This window comes from Podarcis filfolensis (assembly GCF_964270895.1).
Source record: "Podarcis filfolensis genome assembly, chromosome: 16".
NCBI lineage: Eukaryota > Metazoa > Chordata > Lepidosauria > Squamata > Lacertidae > Podarcis > Podarcis filfolensis.
Window position 1 is genome coordinate 5,053,362 of NC_139620.1, and position 23,833 is coordinate 5,077,194.

The 23,833-nt window shown below is 48.0% G+C and overlaps 1 protein-coding gene across 3 annotated transcripts in view; it reads right to left on the bottom strand.

Moving 5' to 3' along the window:
• Nucleotides 1-1,002: 1,002 nt before the first annotated feature.
• The window catches only part of VPS45 (vacuolar protein sorting 45 homolog), a 67,750-nt gene continuing 44,919 nt past the window's right edge, over nt 1,003-23,833 (bottom strand). For all 3 annotated transcript variants that reach the window (XM_083591240.1, XM_083591241.1, XM_083591239.1), the window contains 2 exons: nt 14,336-14,467; nt 1,003-1,507 (listed from right to left, as the gene is read on the bottom strand). In XM_083591240.1, the coding sequence (XP_083447366.1) occupies nt 1,414-1,507; nt 14,336-14,467 (226 nt within the window). In that variant the 3' untranslated portion in view covers nt 1,003-1,413. The remainder of the gene's footprint in view (nt 1,508-14,335; nt 14,468-23,833) is intronic.

The window sequence follows — 23,833 nt, forward strand, 5'->3', positions numbered from 1 at the left end:
AATAAGACCCGTAGCCGGGAACGACAGGAGGGATGCTCTCGCACTCAGGTCCTGCTTGGGGGGGGTCTTCCTGACAGGGCATCTGGGGGGCCACTGTGGGAACAGGGTGCTGGCCTGGGTGGTCCTGATTTCAACTCCCATCAGCCCCAGCAACCGTCACGGTCAATGGTCAGGGAGAACGATGGGATAGGAGTCCGGAAACATCTGGAGGAGCCCCAAAGGGCGTCCCCGCCCTCGCTAAAACATCAGACCCCCCCCCTTCCCTGCAAGCCAAGGTTGCAGGTTCGGTTCCCATTCGGAACAGCTACGCATTCCAGCATCGCAAGGGGGTGGACTAGATCAGGGGTAGGCAAACGAAGGCCCGGGGGCCCGGATCCGGCCCAATCGCCTTCTAAATCCGGCCCACGGACAGTCCAGGAATCAGTGCGTTTTTACCTGAGCAGAATGCCCCCTTTTATTTAAAATGCATCTCTGGGTTATCTGTGGGGCCTGCCTGGTGTTTTTACATGAGTAGAACGTGTGCTTTTATTTAAAATGAATCTGTGGGTTATTTGTGGGGCATAGGAATTCATTCATTCCCACCCAAAAAAATATAGTCTGGCCCCCCACAAGGTCTGAGGGACAGTGGACCAGCCCCCTGCTTAAAAAGTTTGCTGACCCCTGGACTAGAGCATGGGGAGGCAAACTAAGGCCTGGGGGGCCGGATCCGGCCCAATCGCCTTCTCAATCCGGCCCGCGGACGGTCCAGGAATCAGCATGTTTTTACATGAGTAGAATGTGCCCCTTTATTTAAAATGTATCTCTGGGTTATTTGTGGGGCATAGGAATTCGTTCTCCCCCCCCCTTCAAAATACAGTCCGGCCCCCCCAAGGTCCGAGGGACAGTGGACCTGCTGAAAAAATTTGCTGACCCCTGGACTAGTTGATCCCTGGGGTCCCAACTGTGATTCTATGATCTTATCTACACCTCCGTTGAAAGCAGGAAAAAAACCAGCAACGCTCTGAAGAATCGCAACTTCCTTTTATTGGGGCCATTTTTCTCTGGGGGTGGGTTATCCCGGGGAACGGAGGGGGGGAGAGGTGAATGAGTTTGGAAAAGAGGCAAACAACTCTCATGAAATGTGAGAGCTGGGAGGATGGAAAGAGAACAAAGGTGACAGAGGGACGGTCCTTTCCTTTCTCCTTAAGATCTCGATCGAGCCTTTTGGGATGGGGGGAAAAGGACCCCATGGTTTGGTCCTGTGAGGAGAGAGCGTGCCTGCCCCAGACTTTTCGGCAACAGGTAAGTATTGTCTGCTAAAGTGCTTTTCTGAAGTTTCAAACGCCAGGTGGGTGAGTTTGTGGGTGTCAACGGGCAACAGATGCTGAGTAGCCTGGAACGGTCGGTCAGTCAGAAATGACGGAAAAGGCGCCATCAGTTCAGCCTCCTGGACGCTGCCCTTGCCGGCCCCTGGGAGCTGTCCGCGCCTCGTCCGCGGAAACCAGAAGCCGAGACCTCTTCTAGAAAGCTGGGGAGAGAAGAGGGAAAGAGTGGCAGGGAGTTATAGAAGGGTGTCCCAATGAGTTGGCGATTGCAGTCTACAAGCAGAAAGGTTTTCCAGCTCTGCAGCTCTGTAATGCTTTATGTACTGTGGCTTGCCGTTTTATTGATTATAGTTTAGATACTGGATTTCTGTTTAACTTTTATATGTTGATATTATTATTTTATACTATTCTAACGATTGTGGAATGTTACTTCCTTGATGTAGGTTGCCTATTTTAAAGTTACGTTTTATTATCACGTTTTTGTATTGCATTAGATTGTTATACAGACGCGGGTGGCGCTGTGGGTAAAACCTCAGTGCCTAGGACTTGCCGATCGCATGGTCGGCGGTTCGAATCCCCGCGGCGGGGTGCGCTCCCGTCGTTCGGTCCCAGCGCCTGCCAACCTAGCAGTTCGAAAGCACGTCAAAGTGCAAGTAGATAAATAGGGACTGCTTACCAGCGGGAAGGTAAACAGCGTTCCGTGTGCTGCGCTGGCTCGCCAGATGCAGCTTGTCACGCTGGCCACGTGACCTGGAAGTGTCTGCGGACAGCGCTGGCTCCCGGCCTATAGAGTGAGATGAGCGCACAACCCTAGAGTCTGCCAAGACTGGCCCGTACGGGCAGGGGTACCTTTACCTTTACTTAGATTGTTATAAGATGTACTTTTTTTGTTTCTTCAGCTTATAAACCGCCTTGAGTATTGTAAGACTGAAAGACGGTATACAAATTAAAAATGATGATGATGATGATGCAGGAACTCACGGGGTTTTCTCCATGCCAGAATAACTTGGCTGAGCTTGGATGTGATTCATATCTCCCTCCCTCCCTCTCCCTCTCTCTCTCTCTCTCTCTCTCTCTCCAATTTTTAAAATTAATTTTCCAAGCTTATAACAGATATGACATACAAAAAAGAAAAAAGAAAAAAAGAACATACACATAAACACATAATCCTTCTAAAACCCAATTTGCTTTTCATTGTTAACTAACTTTCTCAAACCCCCCCCAACTGAATTCCATTGTATCCCCTCGTAACAGTTTTCCAACATCTTCTTTCTAGCAAAATTTACTTTTTCAAATTACTTTCTGAGCTTCTTTTCATAATTTCTCCCATAATGTTTTACAATTTAATCATGTCCTATTCCTAAGCCAAATCAGTAAATTCAAGTAGCTTCTCCTTGTCTTATGTTACAATATTTAATTAAATAATCTTTAAATTTCTTCCATTGTTCTTGGTGTCCCTCTTCTTTCTGATCGCGGATTCTTCCATTCTCTCTTTTTTTTGGGGGGGAGAGAGAAGCAACCTTGCCCCCCCTCTTTGGGCAAGCAAAACGTCTCAGTCCACAGCGCCTAAATCTCTAATAATCGCTTGGCTGCCACCCTGAGAGATGGAGGAGGGCTGAATCGCCCTGAAGTGAGGCAACTCTGTCTGGTCTCATGGGTTGCTCTGTGGTGTCTCCAACCCCCCCCCCCGCCAACCCCCCCCTCTTTCAGCATCTCTCCAGAAAGACACATCCTCCGAGCATCCCACGCCGATTTAATTAATCCTTGTCACACAGCAAAGCGGCTGGCTGTGTTTTCATGAGCTGCCCATGTAGAGCAGGCGCTGAAATACTGGAGAAACTCAAACACACCACAGGATCGAGGCTGCTCCTTCCCCCACAACACACTCACACTTTCCCCTTCTGGTGAAAAGGAGTGTCGTTTCTCCCGGCGCCCTATCCTACAAGCATAAAAGGTGTGTTTCCTAAAATCACAAGAAGAACCCGCCAAAACAGGCCAATGGCCCCATCTGGTCCAGCACCCTGTTCTCACAGTGGCCCCCCAGAAACTGAGGATCTCGATAGACTGCCTGTGGAGCTGGAGGCTCCATAAGAATGTCGGAAGAGCCTGGCTGCAGGATCAGGCCAAAGGGGGGGGGCATCTAGTCCAGCATCCTTTTCTCCTAGGGGCCGCCCAGATGCCCCAGTGTGAAACCCGCAAGCGGGATCCAAGCAATTCCAGTGGCAGTGAGTTCCACAGTTTAACTACAGGCTATTTAAAAATCTGTCCGAAACCACCCAACGTTCAGCTTCGCTAGAGTTCCAGTATTAGGAGAGGGGGGATTTTCTCTGTCCGCTTTCCCCAAACCATGCATAGTTTTATAAACATCCGTCGTGTCCCCTTTGACTCGCCTTTCCTCTAAACTGAAAAGTCGCGCCTCCAATTTGGATAATGGCATTAACGATATTGGCAGTTTTATTTCCATTTCTTCCTTTTTTCAAATTTTCAAATTTGATTTTAACAGATATAACATATAAAACATACAAAAGAGAGAACATTACAATACTAAGAGAAAAGAAACAAAAGAAAACAAAAAACAAAAATAAAAACGCATATTCCTTCATTTTAAATTCCATTAACTGGCTTCCTCGAATCCCCCCTAACTGAATTTCATTGTATCACCTTGTAACAGTTCTCCAAAACCATCTTTCTACTACAATTTACTCCTTCAATTCACTATCTTCATCTCTTTTCTTATTGACTTAAATCCATATTACTATACAACATTCTTATTCCAATCCTAGGCCTATTTGATACTTTCAAGTACGTTCTAATTATCTTACATTACAATATTTAGCTAGATAATCTTTAAATTTCTTCCAATCTTCTTGATGCTCCTCTTCTTTCTGATTGTGGATTCTTCCAGTCAGGTCGGCCAGCTCCAAGAACTCCAACATCATCTGCCATTTTTCTTCTTCTTCTTCTTCTTCATCTTGTTTAGTCATTTAGTCGTATCCGACTCTTCGTGACCCCATGGACCAGAGCACGCCAGGCACTCCTGTCTTCCACTGCCTCCTGCAGTTTGGTTAAACTCATGCTGGTAGCTTCGAGAACACTGTCCCACCACCTCGTCCTCTGTCGTCCCCTTCTCCTTGTGCCCTCCATCTTTCCCAGCCAACATCAGGGTCTTTTCCAGGGAGTCTTCTCTTCTCATGAGGTGGCCAAAGTCTTGGAGCCTCAGCTTCAGGACCTGTCCTTCCAGTGAGCACTCAGGGCTGATTTCCTTAAGAATGGAGAGGTTTGATCTTCATGGGACTCTCAAGAGTCTCCTCCAGCACAGAATTCAAAAGCATCCATTCTTAGGTGATCAGCCTTCTTGATGGTCCAGCTCTCACTTCCATACATCACTACTGGGAAAACCAGAGCTTTAACTATACGGACCTTTGTTGGCAAGGTGATGTCTCTGCCATTTTTCTACCATTGGTATTCCTTGAGATTTCCAATTTTTAGCTAATACCAGTCTTCCTGCTGTAGTGGCATACAAAAAATAATCTAACATCTTTTTATTTCCACTTCCTTTTCTGTCCTGGGATTTGCCTTTTCCAGGGCTGCCACGCACCGGCCGGGCATCCTCTTCCGACTCCCCTTCTCTCTCAGTCACAAAGCCAGGAAACGCCTTTTGCTCTCCTGTTTCCACCGAGCCGGTCGGGAAAAGTCCTCCCGCGCCCGAGATGCGTCACGAGATGACGCGGGGGCCACAACCTTTGGCCCCGGGAGAAGGAAAGCCCCTGCGCTCGTCTGGCCTCCGGCCTGTCACAACAAGCCTCGGACGCTTGACCCGGGGCAGGAGGAAAACAGCCGGCTTTTTCACTGATGCCCAGCGCCCAGGACAGGCTCGTGACGCCAGAAGGAATTTGGCCTTGCAAAGGGGGCAGCGGTGCCGTTTCACACAACCTGGACACCAGCAATTCAAGACGCGCTTCTGTCCGCAGTGGTGCCCAAACAGGCTGACCTGCGGTCTCAGAGTCTCCTTGCGCCGAAGCAACAACAGTCTCCTCTAGGGCAGGCTAGGAATCACGGCATATCCGAAGCTTTTCATGCCCATCAGAGGCTTTTAAAAATCCACATTTTGTGCTTAAGGAAGAATCAGTGTTTCCAATCTTCTTCTGAAAGGGCTTTTGGTTTAAAAGTAGGCAAATGATTAAGGATGGGCAAGGAACAGTCTCGGGTTATGGGGTTGAGAGGCCTGAACTGTTCAGGCTCAACTTGCTCCTGCCCCCAGTAAGAATTTAGTGTCGTGTATTATATTCCCTCCTCCTCCAAAATTTGCTTCTGAATCTAAAGAAGTGGATCAGGCCCAAAAGGGGTCTGTCTAGCCCAGCCTCCTGGTCTAGGTAAAGGTAAAGGGACCCCTGACCATTAGGTCCAGTCGTAACTGACTCTGGGGTTGCGGCGCTCATCTCGCTTTATTGGCCGAGGGAGCTGGCATACAGCTTCCGGGTCGTGTGGCCAGCATGACTAAGCCGCTTCTGGCGAACCAGAGCAGCGCACGGAAACGCCGTTTTACCTTCCCGCCAGAGCGGTACCTATTTATCTACTTGCACTTTGACGTGCTTTCGAACTGCTAGGTTGGCAGGAGCAGGGACCGAGCAACGGGAGCTCACCCCGTCGCGGGGATTCGAATTGCCGACCTTCTGATCGGCAAGTCCTAAGCTCTGTGGTTTAACCCACAGCGCCACCCGCGTCCCGGCCTCCTGGTCTACCAGTGGCCAAATAACCCTAAAAACTATTATTATTATTATTATTATTATTATTATTATTATTATTATTACTACTCTACCCATCTGGCTGGGTTTCCCCAGCCACTCTGGGTGGCTTGTAGCTCATATAAAAAAAATAATAAAAAGTCAAGCATTAAAAATTTCCCTGAACAGGGCTGCCTTCGGATGTCAGTTGCGTATTTATTTATCTCCTTGACATCTGACGGGAGGGCGTTCCACAGGGTGGGCGCCACCACCGAGAAGGCCCTCAGCCTGGTTCCCTGTAACCTCGCTTCTCGCAGTGAAGGAACCGTCAGAAGGCCCTCGGAGCTGGACCTCAGTGTCTGGGCTGAACGATGGGGATGGAGACGCTCCTTCAGGTATACTGGACCGAGGCCGTTTAGGGCTTTCAAGGTCAGCACCAACACTTTGAATTGTGCTCGGAAACGTACTGGGACCCAATGTAGGTCTTTCAAGACCGGTGTAATATTGTGTTAGATAGGCTGTCTCTAAATCTGGAGGTATCGGGCCAAAGGAAGCCCATCCAGTCCATCCGCCTGTTCTCCCAGCGGCTAAATACCCGAGAGCATCATCATCATCATCATCATCATAATTTATTATTTGTACCCTGCCCATCTGGCTGGGTTTCCCCAGCCACTCTGGGCGGCTTCCAACAAAGACCAAAAATACACTAAGAATCGAGATAGACTGCTCTGGCCCTGGAGGTTCCATCAGAGCAAAAGAAGATCCCTGCTGAATCAGACCTGAGCAGTGCCATCTTGTCTCTTGTAGGCCGCAAAACTATACATACACAAACAGAAACACACACACACACACATATACACACACACAGAGAGAGAGAGAGCAGCAACAGAAGCTGCTAACATATGCGCCTCCACGGATGCTTACTGAAACAGTGTGGTTACACGGAGTTATTCTCTGCCAAAATGACTCATCCCTTGCAAGTGCTACAGGGCTGATGGATCCGACCCCCCAACCAGCATATCGGCCAGGGACTGAACGGCAGAGGTGACGCTGCAAGACGCAAGGGAAGGAGGAAGAGGAGAAGGAGGGGGACAAAGGCCTTGCAGAAAATATCTATTTGCACACCCAACCCTGTAATGGATCCTAAAAAGTACAGACTCACCTGCTGAGGCTTGCAGGGTAAGGGGGAGAATTAAAGATCACCTGGTCTGCAAGTTATCTCATGTCGTTGCAGAGGCCAGGGACTCTGCCCTGTTATTTATTTTATCATCATCCTCCTCATCATCAAACCTTTTATTGGCATCACATACAAACATCCAAAACAAATCAATTACATAATTATCCATTTTGCTTCGTATATTTCAGAGTTTTGTTATACCGCTTGAGTGTAAAAACATAGTATTTATATACTGCTTGAGAAACAAAAGCCAACAGCCCCCAAAGCAGGCTACCAAAAGAACACGATAAAATTATTGGAAAAAGCAATGAAAACAACTTTTTAAAAATCTTTTTTTTAAACTTAAAAAAACAAACCCACTTTTTTTTTAAAGCAACAAACTAAAAAAACACACACACAGCAAGCCTAAAAAAAAAGGTAAAGGACCCCTGACAGTTAAGTCCAGTTGTGGCCGACTCTGGGGTTGTGGCGCTCATCTTGCTTTACTGGCCAAGGGAGCCGGCGTACAGCTTCCGGGTCATGTGGCCAGCATGACTAAGCTGCTTCTGGCGAACCAGAGCAGCACATGAAAACACCGTTTACCTTCCCGCCGGAGCGGTATCTATTTATCTACTTGCACTTCATGCTTTTGAACTGCTAGGTGGGCAGGAGCAGGGACCGAGCAACGGGAGCTCACCTCGTTACGGGGATTCGAACCAGCGACCCTCCGATCGGCAAGCCCTAGGCTCTGTGGTTTAGACGACAGCGCCACCCGCATCCCACATCAATATCTGGGTAGCCTTGCCTAAACGAAAATGTTTTTAGCAGGCGCTGATAAAGGTTACAGTGAAGGCCTGGTGTCAATCGGCAGGGAGTTCCAAAGTGCAGGTTCTGCCACTGTTCTGCTTTCAGGGTTGCAAACTGTGGGACGGGGGGGGGGGAATCTTGGGCTTGGAGCACAGGGGATATGGGAGACAGACAGAGAGCCTCTCATAGAATCATAGAACTGTAGAGCTGGAAGGGACCCCAGGGTCATCTAGTTCAACCCCCTGCAATGCAGGAATCTCAGCTAAAGCATCCATGACAAATGTTCATCCAACCATCCAGGCCAGTGTTTCAGAAGCTTCCACAATCTCATAAGAAGGCAAGTAAAAAGGTAAAGGGACCCCTGACCATTAGGTCCAGTCGTGACCGACTCTGGGGTTGCTCATCTCGCTTTACTGGCCAAGGGAGCCAGCGTACAGCTTCCGGGTCATGTGGCCAGCAGGACTAAGCCGCTTCTGGAGAACCAGAGCAGCACACGGAAACGCCGTTTACCTTCCCGCCGGAGCAGTACCTATTTATCTACTTGCACTTTGAGGTGCTTTCGAACTACTAGGTTGGCAGGAGCTGGGATGGAGCAACGGGAGCTCACCTCGTCACAGGGATTCGAACCAGCGACCCTCCGATCGGCAAGCCCTAGGCTCTGTGGTTCAACCCACAGCGCCACCCACAAGTAGATCCCTGCTAAACGGAGCAGGCCAAAGGGGGGCCCATCTAGTCTAGCCTCCTGTTCTCACCGTGGCCAAATGCCCCCAAAAACCTGGCAATCAAGGTAGACTGTGTCTGGACCTGGAGGCTCCGTACGAACATTAAGAGGAGCCCTGCTGGCTGGATCAAGCCAAAGGGACTCCAGGCCTAAGTCCAGCCTCTTGTCATCACAGGGGCCGATCAGATACGCCAAAAGTGAAGCCCACCATCAGGAAGTGAGCGCCACAGAAACTCTCCCCAGAAACTGGGATTGTTCAGAGGTATTTCATGCACCAGACAGTGGAAGCAGACGATAGCCACTGTGGCTAGTAGCCCTGGGTATGTTTTTAGACTTTTCTTCTACTGGTTTAGGTTGAAATACAGTCATACCTCGGGATACAGCTGCTTCAGGTTGTGTTTTTTCAGGTTACGGACTGCTGAAACCTGGAAGTACTGGAACGGGTTACTTCCGGGTTTTGGCGGTCGCGCATGCGCAGAAGCACTAAATCGCGCTTTGCGCAGAAGACCAAATCGTAACCTGTGTGTGCGCAGATGCGAGTTGCGAACGCTGTAGGTTGCGAACGTGCATCCCGCACGGATCACGTTTGCAACCCGAGCGTCCACTGTATGTTTGTTTGCTAGACTGTATGCTGATTAAGAGATTTGTTTGCAATATTCAGCAGGGGACGGGCACACACACACACACACACACACACACACACACACACAAAAGCATTTAAATAAATACATTGCTATATGAAGCACAAAGTATTTTGTCCACCATTGCTGGATCCATCAGTCGGTGTTTTTAGTCAATTGGTATTTAAAAGGCACTCGGGAGAAGGGGGGATGGTTGCTAGCTGGGAAAGGAAGTGGGTTTTATCCCTCTAACTGGGTAAGTGGGTCAACCCCCAGATTAGTTGCTGCAGACTCTGGCTCACCCTAAAAACCGCCCTCCCTCTGCGGCTGGCGCTTCCTCTACACGGGAAAACAGTAAGCAAACGGGACCTCTCTCGGAGATTTGCCTGGCCTCCTCTCCAGCCTCAAAGCTATAAAAAGACTCATGGAATTGCAGAATTGGAACGGGACCCCCAAAGGTCATCCAGTCCAACCCGCTGCAGTGCAGGAATCGCAGCCAAATAATCCCTGACCAGTGACTGCCCAAGCTCTAATTAAAAATCTCCCATGAAGGAGGGAGATGTCTGCCATTGGGGATTGAACCCAGAACCTTCTGCATGCCAAGCAGGTGTTCTGCCACTGAGCTACAGCTCTGCCCTTTTTTTAAAAAAGGGGAATCTGCTAGTCCTCATTGTTTCGATTTAGACAGGAATGTTTGATCGTGCTTTCAAGCAGAGGGCGCCTTCAGCGAGAAGGCCGTCTTCTGCAAAACTGGATTTATATCCTGAACGGTGAGGTATAATGGTAATAAAATAAAACAGCACAAGCCCCCCTCGCAAAATCCCTTTCTGCCAGGCGAAAAGGAGGCAGGCAGCTGTGGCTTCCCTAGAAAACTGTGGGGAGGAGAGGAGAATCTTCCAAGGAGAGAGTCGTGTTCGCGCAGTAAATAGAATTAGATCTGACCGGTGGGGGAAGAGAGAGAGAAAGCGAAGGACTGTAATTATATCTTAAACGCTCACAGAATCTCCCATTAATACCCTGCCTGTCATTACTGCTCATTATGCTCCAGAAAAGAACCAGATGGGGTCCCTTTAGAAATGGGCTCATTTTCTCCCCAAACGAACCTAATCCTCGATGTGAGTCCATCATTAAGCGGGCAGATGTGGGTGGGGGTCTCCCTTCTCTCCAACCCCCTCTGCAAGTTATGTGGGGAGCAGGGGCGGCGGCAGCTGGCAGGAGCTGGAGGCAACGAGGGGGGAGCCAGAGGCGGAGCCAGAGGCAACAAGGGGAGGAGCCAGAGCCAACGAGAGATGAAGCTATAGGCAACGAGGGGGGGAGCCAGAGCCAACGAGAGATGAAGCTATAGGCAACGAGAGGCGGAGCCAGAGGCAATGAGAGGAGGAGCCACAGGCAATGAGAGGCGGAGCCAGAGGCTACAAGAGGAGGAGTCAGTGTCAATGAGAGGTGGAGCCAACTCATTCTAGTTTTGTCCCCATTTACCTCCTCCTCCTCCTTTTTGCTGAGTTCTACAAGGGGCAACTCTGTGGCCTCGGAGGAGGAAGCTGGTCAGGACTGGTTGTATGAAGGAAGGAAGGCAGCCTTTTCACTTGGGGTGTCATGGACTGCCTGGATGCTGAGGAGGGGTCAGAGGCACCAACTTGGGAACCCCCAAGGGAGAAAACTCAGGGCCCGGGGATTGGTGGTGAGATGATGATCAGTGGTCAGAGGGAGAAGAGGGGGCCGACTGGAGGGAGGAGGTGTCTGAAGCTGAAGAGGCAACAAGGCTGAGTGAGCAGGGAAAGTTGGTGGCAGAGAGTGGTTCAGGATCAGAGGCAGAAGCAGAGGCTGGAGAGGACAGTGGGCAAGAAGCAGAGATGAGGCAGGCTGATGAAGAAGGCAGGAGGGCTCCCCATACTGCTGCAACTGGCTCTTCTCCCCGCTGGTCTCCCAGAACCAGAAGAGGCATGACGAGGGAAGAGCAACGAGAGACAAGACGGCGGAGCCTTAGATTTCTGGGGAAGAAATGGGGTGAGGAGCATCAGAGAGCGGTGGGAAGGCAGGGACCTTCAGTCCTTGCGACTGCCGCATTGGGGCAAGACCTACTGGGAAGGGTTACTGCAGTCACTAAGGGACGCAGGTGGTGCTATGGGTTAAACCACAGAGCCTAGGACTTGCTGATCAGAAGGTCGGTGGTTTGAATCCCCGCGACGGGGTGAGCTCCCGTTGCTCGGTCCCTGCTCCTGCCAACCTAGCAGTTCAAAAGCACCTCAAAGTGCAAGTAGATAAATAGGTACCACTCCGGCGGGAAGGTAAACGGTGTTTTCGTGCGCTGCTCTGGTTCGCCAGAAGCGGCTCAGTCATGCTGGCCACATGACCCAGAAGCTGTACACCGGCTCCCTCGGCCAGTAAACTAAGATGAGCGCCGCAACCCCAGAGTCAGTCACGACTTTACCTTTATCTTTACTGCAGTCACTAGGACTGAGCTGTTTTGGTTTCTTGGAATAAGGAGTTACCAGTAACTTCACACATGGTTTTTTATTGCCAACGCTCTCCTGGTTCTGGCTCCTGTCTCGGGGTGACTAGCTGCCCCTAAACGCAAAGTAAGATTCTAGTCCTCATAGTACTGAATAAAGGGCTGAATTGAAGTTTAATTAATTATTATTTCAGTCCATCTCAATGCGTTATTCAAGATTCTGCACTATATTTTGGTCTCGTTTCATATTTTCATGTGCATCATGATTTAGTAAACATTATTTGTAGTTCAATCAGTTTGTATCTATTGGCTTAACACCAAATCAACTATTGTGTGTGAAAAGCTCAGGAAGGCTCAGGATTTGAACTCACGTCTCGGGGGCTACAGGTGCAAGGCTCTGTACAGAGCTAAATACAGTTAGGTACCCTAGAATTTGTATAAAAACACCAGCGGCTTGTTTTCCTAATAAATTTCCCTTGTAGCTGTTGATCATCTCTATTGCTCACTCTCATGGGGAGTGTAGTTTATGGTTGGGGATCTCAGTCTTATTTATCCATTACTTTGCATAAAATATTTGCAAATTGCTTGGGGATGCACAAAGTCCATTATAGTGAAATATTACAAACACACACCAATTTTCTCCTTACATTCATTTTCCTGCAGTGTTTCATTTGTAAACAAATAAGAAAACCTCCCCGGTTTTTCTTTTAGCTTAAATGGGATAGTCTTGACTCTCCTGCAAGTCCTACTCAAGAGTAGTCCCATAGCTGTGGAGGCACTGTACAGTTATTGCGGCTAGTAGCCCTCTCCTCCTCCATGAATTTGCCCAATCCTTTTTTTAAAAGCCATCCAAGTTTATGCCTCCTGTGGCAAGGAGTTCCGCAGTTTAACTCTATCCTGACTCTCCCAACATTCAGCTTCACTGCGTCGCCACAAGTTCTGGCTTTAGCAAAAAGGAAACAAAAAGCCCTTTCTCCCTTCGCTTTCTCCATGTCCTGCATCATTTTATAAACGGCTTATATCTTGTCAAATCTTCCTCACCTCTTCTCCAAATTGAAAAGCCCCAAACGCTGCCATCTCTCCTTGCAGTAGCATTGCTCCCTCTCCTCGATCGTTCAGGTTCCCTTTCTCCGAACTTTTCCCAGCTTTTCGATCTCCCTTTTCAGGTGGGGCGACCAGAACGGCACACAGTATTCCACGCGTGGCCGAAACCATCGGTTTGTATAACAGCATTATGGGTACTCGGCTCGATGGGTCTTGGGACAATTTGGAAACACATGAAGCTGCCTCCCGTGGGGTCAAACCATTGGTCCCATCTTGCCTGGACCTTTCCAAACTGGGAGGTGGGACGCAGGGTCCGGAGTTGTCAGTCTCTCGTTTCCCATCCTTCTTCCTGTCTGCTGGCCATTGCTGGCTGCTGGGTGCAGAAGTGTGACCATTTCTGGGGCGGGGGCTCTAGACTGTACCCCCAGCCACTACTCCTGGGCTAAACAAGTCAACTCAATAATTTGTGGAGTTGGGGGGAAAGAAATAAAAGATCTAGAGACAGCGGGTGGAGGGCCCCCCAGCTAATTTCATCAGGATTTGGCAGAGCAAAATATGGGTTAATACAGACTTGCCTTTGTAACCCACTTTCGGGGAGATATTTAAGTCTGGGGTCCGGTCAGAGAGCTGTCTCTGCAACGGGCGTCTCGCTCGAGAGGAAAACTCTCGCTGCCTCTCCTGCCCCCACGCCTGGAAGGCGGAAAAGCTTCTTCTTCGTGGTTTGGGCCCTCGTATTTACGGGACTGCCTCTCCTGGTCTGCCCCGCAGAGGACCTTAAGGTCCATGAATAACCATAGTTTAGAGGTCCCGGGCCCTACGGAAGTCAGACTATCCTCCACCAGGGCCAGGGCCTTTTCAGTGATGGCCCCAACCTGGTGGAATGCTCTGTCCCATGAGGCCAGGGCCCTTCAGGATTTAACCTCCTTCCGTCGGGCCTGTAAGACAGAGCTATTCCGCCTGGCCTTTAATTTGAATTCAGCCTGATCTTTTATTTCCCTTCCCTCCCCTTTTATGAAGATCACCCGCTCTGAGACCCCACAGCTAATTCTCCCCTGGCCTCCCTGCTGGCCCAAGTAGGACCAATTCAGCCAGCTAGCCCTGGGGATTCCCCTGAATTGATTTTTGAATTTTATTGTTATTCATGTTTTTATACTGTATTTTATGCTGCTTTTTATAATTAGGTGTTTTAAATTTGTTGTTAGCCGCCTTGAGTTTTTGCACGGGGAAGGGCAGGGTATAAATAAAAAATTATTATTATTATTATTATTATTATTATTATTATTATTATTATTATTATTATTTATTATCTCGAGAGCATGAAACAAAGTTGACCTTCCCAGTGCCACGATGATGTGTAAGGCTCTTAGCTGAAGAAAATGGGCAGGACTAAGCGAGGCCCATTCATTTCCATAGGTCTACTCTGAGCAAGACCCAGTTGAATGGCGTGTGCCCGTCACCCGCCAGGAACTGCTGCCCACCCGGTGGGGGGGCTCGGGGTACTGCTCACCTCTTTGTGTTGTGGATGGTGGTCCCGCCCAGCACAATCCGGACCCCGGGGGTGGTGCGGTTCAAGTTGTAAACGGTCAGCGCCTCCTCGTACGTGGCTCCTCCAATCATGAACACAATGATGTCTTGAGGCCTGTGACAGAGAGAGGAAGAGAGAGAGTCGTTTCTGGAGGCAATTCAGAGTGCTAATTTTAACGTTTTAAGGACCGAAAAATCGGGAAGGAAGAGTTCAGTTGGAGTCCAGCAACGTCTAGATCAGGGTTTCACAAAACTTGGGTCTCCAGCTGCTTTTGGACTACAAATCCCATCATCCACTATTCCTGCTTGCTATGGATGATGGGAGTTGTAGTCTTGGGGAAACCCTGGCCCAAAGGGTACCAGGTGGAGGAAGCCTGCATGAAATGGCTTTTGGGGCCCAGAATACCTTTTGGGGCCAGACTAGCCTGCCCAACTCCCATTAAGCCGGGAGACCATCGTCTGACCCGCAATGATAAACCGTGGTTTGCTCAAGAAACAGCAAGCTAACGGAGAGCAATTCCACAGATGATCAAACACACCATGGTTTGTTTTTCTGAAGACAAAACCCTTGTAAAGCTTGGCAGGTGTCAGAAACAGGGTGGTCAAACAAACCACAGTGAAGAGTGTCAGGGTTATACGAAACACCAAGCCGTACAAACAAACCTTTGGCTGATTAATATTATAATTGTGTTTGGGGGGTATTGTTTGGTTGTTTTTGTTTTAACTATTTATTTGTGCTTTTGCCTGGGATTCTTACCTTGTGAACTGCCCTGAGATCGTATACTGAAGGGCCGTATCTCATGAATCAATAAAGCAAACCAAGGTTTTGTTGGCCAACAGCAAACCATGGTTTCAGGTGGTGGCTTACTGCCAGTTAAACAAACCACTGTTAAGCCACTGGGTAGGATTTGGCCAATCAAGCCAACCACAGTTTGACAAATCATCGCTTGATAAACCATAGCTTAGTTGCTATATAGGCAAATGAATATGCATCCCAGCTTCTGGAGAAAGTGAAGATTATTAGGTGGAAAGAAACCAGTGTTGCTTTTGAGCTTACATCTGGTGGTTTCAATTTAGTGTGGCAATTTGGGTATATTTTGCAGGTGACGCTTTGGATACATTAGTTGAGATTTCTGCATAGCAGCGGGGTGGACTGGATGACCCCCAGGGTCCCTTCCAACTCTACAATAGTATGATCAAAACAGGATGTGAAAGGAGCAGGGGGTGAGAGCATTTGCGTAGGTAAGAGGAAGCAGAAAGGCCTCCAGGATACGGGGAGAGCTGTGAAGCGCAGATATTTGGAAACAGCAAAGTGATCGGCAAGTGGTCAGAAGTTCACACAGACAAATAATAATAATAATAAATAATAATAATAATAATAATAATAATAATAATAATAATAATAATAATAATTTTTAATTTATACCCCGCCCTTCCCGGTTCAGGAAACCGGGCTCAGGGTGGCTAACAACAAAACACTTAACTGATGCAACAAAAAAACAGCATAAAATACAGTATAAAACGTGAATAACAATAAATTCAGAATTCAAAAATCAATTTAGGGGGGAAATCCATCCAATAAACATTAGAAGATCACCAGGGCTAGCTGGCTAAATTAGTCCTGTTTGGGCCAGCGAGGAGACCAGGGGGGCAGAATTAGCTGTGGGATCCCTCACACCCAAAACAGGAACACAAGAAGCTGCCATAACAACAACAACAACAACGATAATAATATCAACAACAACAACCACCAGCGCATCTGGCTGGGTTTCACCAGCCACTCTTATATGAGACCATTGGGTCCATCTATCTCAGTATTGACTACACTTCAGGTAGGGGGGCTTGCCTAGCCTGACCTGGAGATGCATCACAGCGGGTTGGGCTAGATGACCCCCCGATGTCCCTTTCAACTCCAGGATCCTATGCCCCCGGGGACTGAATTTGGGGTCTCCAGGTGTGCCAAGCAGGTGCTTTGCCCCTGAGTTGCAGCCTGAACTGGCTAAAAATGCAGAGTGTGTGTGTCCAGTCTGCGCTCCCCGCCTTGCCCTCTTGCCTCCCCCAGTTTCCCAGCATCGCAGATACCGTATTTTTCGCTCCATAAGATGCACCTTTTTCCTCCTAAAAAGCAGGGGGAAATGTCTGTGCGTCTTAGGGAGTGAATGCCTATGGACGGCAGCAGGATCCCACTGCAGTCGCGAGCAGAGGATCCATGGCTCCCCTTCCCTCCTCTGTGGCTCGCTTTAAAGCAGCAAAGCGGGAGATGAGCCGCTTACACAAGAGGAGGCTGCTAGGGTTCCTGTGTCAGGTCCGTCCAGGGGCGTGCTGCCTCATCGCTCCTTGAGCGCGCACACTAAAGAAACATACAACTCCTGTCCCTCACTCTCATTCTGATATACCGGTAGTTTATAAAATAGTTTAGTACAACATTTGATTCAGAATATTTCCCCCCTGTTTTCCTCCTCTAAAAACTAGGTGCGTCTGATGGTCAGATGTGTCTTATGGAGCAAAAAATACGGTATGTCTCCACCTTTTAATCTGAGCAAGGCTAGCGCTGGAGGCAACCCACGGCGTGATGGAAGAGTCTGACATCTTCCCCCTGCAAATAGCGGCTTCCTTGTCCCAGAAAGGGAAGGTAAAGGTAAAGGGACCCCTGACCATTAGGTCCAGTCGTGACCGACTCTGGGGTTGCGGTGCTCATCTCGCTTTATTGGCCGAGGGAGCCGGCGTACAGCTTCCGGGTCATGTGGCCAGCAGGACTAAGCCGCTTCTGGCGAACCAGAGCAGCGCACGGAAACGCCGTTTACCTTTCCGCCAGAGCAGTACCTATTTATCTACTTGCACTTTGACGTGCTTTCGAACTGCTAGGTTGGCAGGAGCAGAGACCGAGCAACGGGAGCTCACCCCGTCGCGGGGATTCAAACCGCCGACCTTCTGATCAGCAAGCCCTAGGCTCTGTGGTTTAACCCACAGCGCCAACCGTGTCTCTTAGAAAGGGAAGGAGAAGGTATCAGATACTTGCTCCCCTGGAAACACAGATGAGTGCTCCCGCTCTGGGCCTGCTCAGATCCCCAAGAACTGGGGCAACCGGATCCAGTGACAGAGACGGACAGATGCTTGGTTTTTTTTGTTTAATAATTAAAAGGAAAAACCCATCCCCCAAGCTGTCTCTTGTAACTGATGAAGTCCACCAGCTTTCAAAGGATGAGGGAGCTTGATCAGATGGTCAGACCTGGCACCCCTCCACCGCAATATGGATCCGCACCCCCTAAACACACACACACACACACACGAGCAGGGTTTTGTTACAGCTGATATCACAAGAATGCTTACTCACAGGGGACCAGGAGGATGAAGGGAGCATGAAATCCAAAATGGACCCCCGCCCCAGAATAACGCCCCCACCTCTTTCATGCTCCCGTTCCACACAGGTTAGCAACTTCAGCCCATTCAAAGATTCGCGCCCAGAGCCCTGAATCGCACAGTGATGTTTGCAAAGATCACTTGACATAGGTAAGAGATGCAAATTCCGAATTTGAACGTCGCGAGTCCTTCCTCAATGCCCACATCTGAACCATACATCTCCCGTATGGGTTCTCCAGAAGCCCATTTTTGGATTGGAGCTTTCGCCTCCCTTGTGAATTTTCCCTAGCTGCTTTTAAAGCGGTTCAAGCGGGTGGCCATCGTTGCCTCTTGTGGCAATGAGTTCCGCAGTTTAAGGGCGGGATGCAAACTGAATAAACAACAACAACAACAACAATAATGCACACAGTTTGCAGAATGCGGGTTCCCTTTCATGGCAGGCTTTGAAAATCCCTTTTTAAAAGCAGAGGGTCCCCAGCGCACAGAGCTATCGAACACTGGCTCCTGGGCAGTTGCCAGAGACTCGCCGTAAACCAGTCACTGAGACCAACCCGGGATCAGATCGTTCCTCTTTCCCTCCCCGCCCACGGAAGATTAAGACGTCCCGCAAAGAACGGACAGGCTGTTCTGGCCCAAGGTCAGCATTGGAAACAAGGCGGCTGTGAATCTCCGAAGGCGCTACTTTAAGAATAAAATGCAATGTAACTAGGACATCCCCAGTTTCTCACGGCAGAGGAGATGCTTACATGGGTGTCGAAAAGCACCGGAATATTAGCTTTGTTTTGCCATCCTAGGCTTCAGCAGTAGAACAGTCTCATATGTGGATTTTACAGGATGGTGGATCTTATAGTTGCAAGATCCACTATCCTGTAATATTACATGTGAGTCTGTTCTACTGATGAAGCCTAGGGTGGCTAAACAAGGCTAATATTCCAGAAATCCTTGTCTTAGACTCTGTGGAACTGTAACAACCCTTCACGTGGATTATTGGACTCTATGAGCAGACAGGTGGAATAGATACTTATACGTGTATGGACCTTATGCATGAACTGACTAGAGAATGAACTGATCCACTGGGTCTTCTGCTTTTTTCGTTGAACTTTATGAGACTTCCATTGAAATCTACAATTTGACACAATGAATATTATACAGTGGTACCTCAGGTTAAGTACTTAATTCGTTCCGGAGGTTCGTTCTTAACCTGAAACTGTTCTTAACCTGAAGCACCACTTTAGCTAATAGGGCCTCCTGCTGCTGCCGCGCCGCCGGAGCCCAATTTCTGTTCTCATCCTGAAGCAAAGTTCTTAACCTGAAGCACTATTTCTGGGTTAGCAGAGTCTGTAACCTGAAGCATATGTAACCTGAAGCGTATGTAACCTGAGGTACCACAGTACCTCATTTATTCAAAAGTACAGCTGGTTAGTTGTTTATAAAGTTTGCAAAATCAATAAAATTTTTGATTAAAAAAAAAGAAATTGCGAGGAGGAGCCAATTTCTGAAGTGAAATTTGTACTCCATTAATTAGCCAATAATAATAATATTTTCTTATCGTCATATCAAAATAAATTGTTGCTGCTGTTGATTTATTATCAAAAGTACAGCTGGTTACGTCTTGTGTGTTTATATAGAAAGTAAACACAGACATGCGATGTAACAATCACACAACCAGCAATGGAGGAGTGGAATGCTAACACCAGAGATCTTAACCTTTGTGTCACGCGGGCTTCCTACACACACATCTCTCTGTTCCGAGAGCTCGCAGTTGGTAGAGCATGAGATTCTTCATCTCAGGGCTTTGGTTTCAAGTCCTACGTTGGGCAAAAGATTCCTGCATTGCAGAAAACACAAGAAGCACCAACAGTGGAAGATTGGCAGATGAAGATGATGGATTTTTCGGAGCTAGCCGACCTGACTGGAAGAGTCCGCGACCAGAAGGAGGAGGAGTACCAGGAAGAATGGATAAAATTTAAAGACTATTTAGCTAAATACCTTAAGATAACTTAATTGGAAAAGCTTGCAAATATTACATAGGCTTAGGATTTAAATATGTAAGGATAGGAAATAAGATGTTTAAAGCTAGATTAGAAAGATGCTAAGTGACAAAGTTAATTTTTTGAGAAGATTGATTTTGGAAAACTGTTAAAATGATATACAATGAAATTCAACCAGGGGGATTTGAGGAAGTCACTTAAGAATGTTATTAAGATTGGTTTAATTACAATTAGGATCTATGTTTGTTTGTCTTAAAATTTTTCTGGAAAATTAATACAATTTTTTTTTGGGGGGGGGGAAGATTCCTGCATTGCGAAGAGGTTGGGCCAGATGGCCTTTGTGCTCCCTTCCGACTCGTTTGATTCTACGATCCGGGCAGACGAGAAGCATTGTGAAAGCTGAAGGGCTATGGGAGGGTGCCTGCAAAACATGTGGCCGGGGGGCAAATATGGATTTGACCCCCTTAAATTAGGATTCCTTATCCATAGTTCGAAAAGAACACAGCTCCCCCCGCCCTCAAAATGAGGTTCAGGAAAAGGGGAGAAGGGTCTGTGCTTCTGTAGTACAGAACTCCGATGCATCTGATGAGCGTTTTGGTAAAAATTCCCTGGGGGAAGGTGGAGCATTTTGTCATGAATGGTGTCCACGCTTCGCAGCTCCACTGACAGCTTCATGGCCCATCCATCACTCCAGTTACCAACAAGGAAAAGGAGTTATGAGCTCACAAGAGGCAAACTATGGATGGTTTTGGGCTTGCCAGGAAACATTCTCGAATTATCTTTGGGTGGGGAAGGGGAGGCGGGTGGTCACACACAGCGCCCCTCTGGAAAAATATTAATGGCGGGTTTCAGCTCCTTCTGAGCCAGACAGAAAGGTCCCTTTCTGCAAGTTTGTCTGACAGATAAGAAAAGGACAGCGTCATAAATTTTGAGACAGGCCGGCTTTTTCCAGGAGCGAGACGCACGGCTAATCCGCGGGGATCTTCTCCTTTATCAGACCTGTCTGGAATCCAGATTGATTCATTTCCCCCCCTTCCCCGCCTTCAAACCTCAGTGTCAGTAACTTTCCACCCTCCCAGCAACTCTCGGCACCCTTAATTTTAGTACGTATTTTGTGTGTTTTTATATTGTTCATTTTATGTTGTGAACTACCGTGAGATTTATGGGCAAAGGGTGGTCCAGAGATGGAAAGAAGATAAAGTCCCGACCAGAGACAAATGACTGGTGAAGATGATGGACTACGCCATGGGTCGGCAAACTAAGGCCCAGGGGCCGGATCCGGCCCAATCGCCTTCTAAATCCGGCCTGCGGACGGTCCGGGAATCAGCGTGTTTTTACATGAGTAGAATGTGTCCTTTTAATTAAAATGCACCTCTGGGTTATTTGTGGGGCATAGGAATTTGTTCATTCCCCCCCCCCCAAATAATATAGTCTGGCCCCCCACAAGGTCTGAGGGATGGTGGACTGGCCCCTTGCTGAAAAAGTTTGCTGACCCCTGGACTACACCGTACTGGCAAAAATGATGGGGAAAATCAGAAACTAGGAAGTGATGAACTTTAAAAAGGAATGAGAAAAATTTATAATGCATGTAAGAGAACACTGTAAACAACTAAAAACTTTGGCAGGATTCAAATAACGTTTGTAATGTATTAAAAACGAAGGAAAAATGGGATTATGTAAGAAAAACAGAAAATAAGTGAAGCAGTGGGAAAAGTTTGAAAATGGTAACCATGGAAAGGTGGAAGGGAGTCAAAGGATTCAAGGAATCCTAAATGATGCAGATGTTTAAATCTGCAATGTAAAACTCAATAAAAAAAGGTTTTTGAAAAGAGATTCTTCAACAACAACAAAAGTTCAACAGACTGCAGTTCCCTGTCTGTTACTTTGGGGGCAAGCCGTGGGTTGCGATACCCCATCAAATGTCTGGTGCAGACAGGAGCTTTAAAGTCACTTCACAATATACCGTATTTTTTGCTCTATAAGACAAACCAGACCACAAGACGCACCTAGTTTTTGGAGGAGGAAAACAAGAAAAAAAATATTCTGAATCTCAGAAGCCAGAACAGCAAGAGGGATCGCTGCGCAGTGAAAGCAGCAATCCCTCTTGCTGTTCTGGCTTCTGGAATAGCTGCGCAGCCTCCATTCGCTCCATAAGACGCACACACATTTCCCCTTACTTTTTAGGAGGGAAAAAGTGAGTCTTATAGAGCAAAAAATACGGTAGGTGTTTTGCTGGCAATTCTGTTGTTCTTGTAGCAGAACGTGAGAGGTTGGCTGGCCATCTGCCATGGATGTTTATTTGAGATTCTTCCACAGCGGGATGTGTGTGTGTGTGTGTGTGAACTAAATGACGCTCAGGATCCCTTCAAACTATACAATTCTATAAAACTGGTGAATTTATTTCCTGATCAACTAAATATCCGCCTTTATTTTCCCTTTTAAAAATCCCAATACAGTGGTACCCTGGTAGTCAAACACTTTGATTGACGAACAAACTGACTCCTGAATGTCGCAAACTCGGAAGTGAGTGTCCGGTTTGTGAATGTTTTTTGGAAGCCAGACAGCTTCTGTGGCTTCCGATTGGCTGCAGGAAGCTCCTGCAGCCAATCGGAAGCCGCACCTTGCTTTTCAAACCGTTTCAGGAGTCGAACGGACTCCCGGAATGGATTAAATTCAAGAACCAAGGTACGGCTGTAGTAGCCCAGCTAACGGAGACCCTCAAGGCCACAGAGAGAGCAGAATTTTGGGTCAACCAGCTGCAAATCTCGTTTTTCACCTAAAAACATTGTGCTCTACGTTGGGCTACCTTTGAAGGTGACCTGGAAACTGCAATTAATCCAGAATGCGGCAGCTAGACTGGGGACTGGGAGCGGCCGCCGAGACTACATAACTCCAGTCTTGAAAGACCTACATTGACTCCCAGTACGTTTCTGAGCACAATTCAAAGTGCTGGTGCTGACCTTTAAAGCCCTAAACGGCCCAGTATACCTGAAGGAGCGTCTCCACCCCCATCGTTCAGCCCGGACACTGAGGTCCAGCTCCGAGGGCCTTCTGGAGGTTCCCTCACTGTGAGAAGCAAAGCTACAGGGAACCAGGCAGAGGGCCTTCTCGGTAGTGGCGCCTGCCCTGTGGAACGCCCTCCCACCAGATGTGAAGGAAGGAAGTAGCTATCCTATCTTTAAAAGACATCTGAAGGCAGCCCTGTTCCTGGAAGTTTTTAACATTTAACGCTGTATTGCTTTTTAATACTTGACTGGGAGCCACCCAGAGTGGCTGGGGAAACTCAGCCAGATGTGTAGGATATAAATATTATTATTATTATTATTATTATTATTATTATTATTATTATTATTACTACTAGAGTCTTGCTGCTGTATGAGCCCCACAGGGCTCATCTCGTTCATGTAAGGATGTCATGGACTCTCGTTCATGTAAGGATTTTAAGCCGAGGTTGGATGGCTACCTGTCGTGGATTATTTATTTATTTATTTAGCTGTGATTCCTGCGTTGCAGGGGGGTTGGACTAGATGACCCTCGGCCAGAACCCCTCTGACATGATTTTATATCTCCTTGCAGACACAGATGAGTATGTGACCTGGCGTGTAGCACTCTTTGGAAGGAAGGCAGGATATAAAGGGAAGAATGTGGAAATAAAAGAAATGAGACTGCACGGTGACAACTTGCCTGGGAAGGTGGTGCCTTATGGGTGCTTAAGAGAAGCAGAATGAAAAAAGACAGGCAAACTCTCTGCTTTGAAAATTTGAAGGGGGAGGTTAGTTTTACGGTGCTCATGCAAATAAATGAATGCAAATCCTAGCAGCCTTCCGCCCCCATTCCGTTTGAACTCTGACGGGGATCGCAGTTTGTGGGGAGTACGGAAAACAAAACAAAAAAACCACAGCGCAGGTCGCAAACGAGAAAAACCAGTGCCAAGTCGGTTTGTAAAGCCAGCTGCTCAGGGGAGCAGGGAATTTAAGGCAGCAATTCAATCGGAGAGATGGAAAGCTTTCGGGCGTAGGGAGGCGTTCGCCACAAAATATATACCGTCGAGGTGCTTATTTCAGCCCTTGTGATGGATACGGAATGATTTAGGGAGCGGCAGGGCTCAGGGGCAGGGCTCCAGCCCCGCA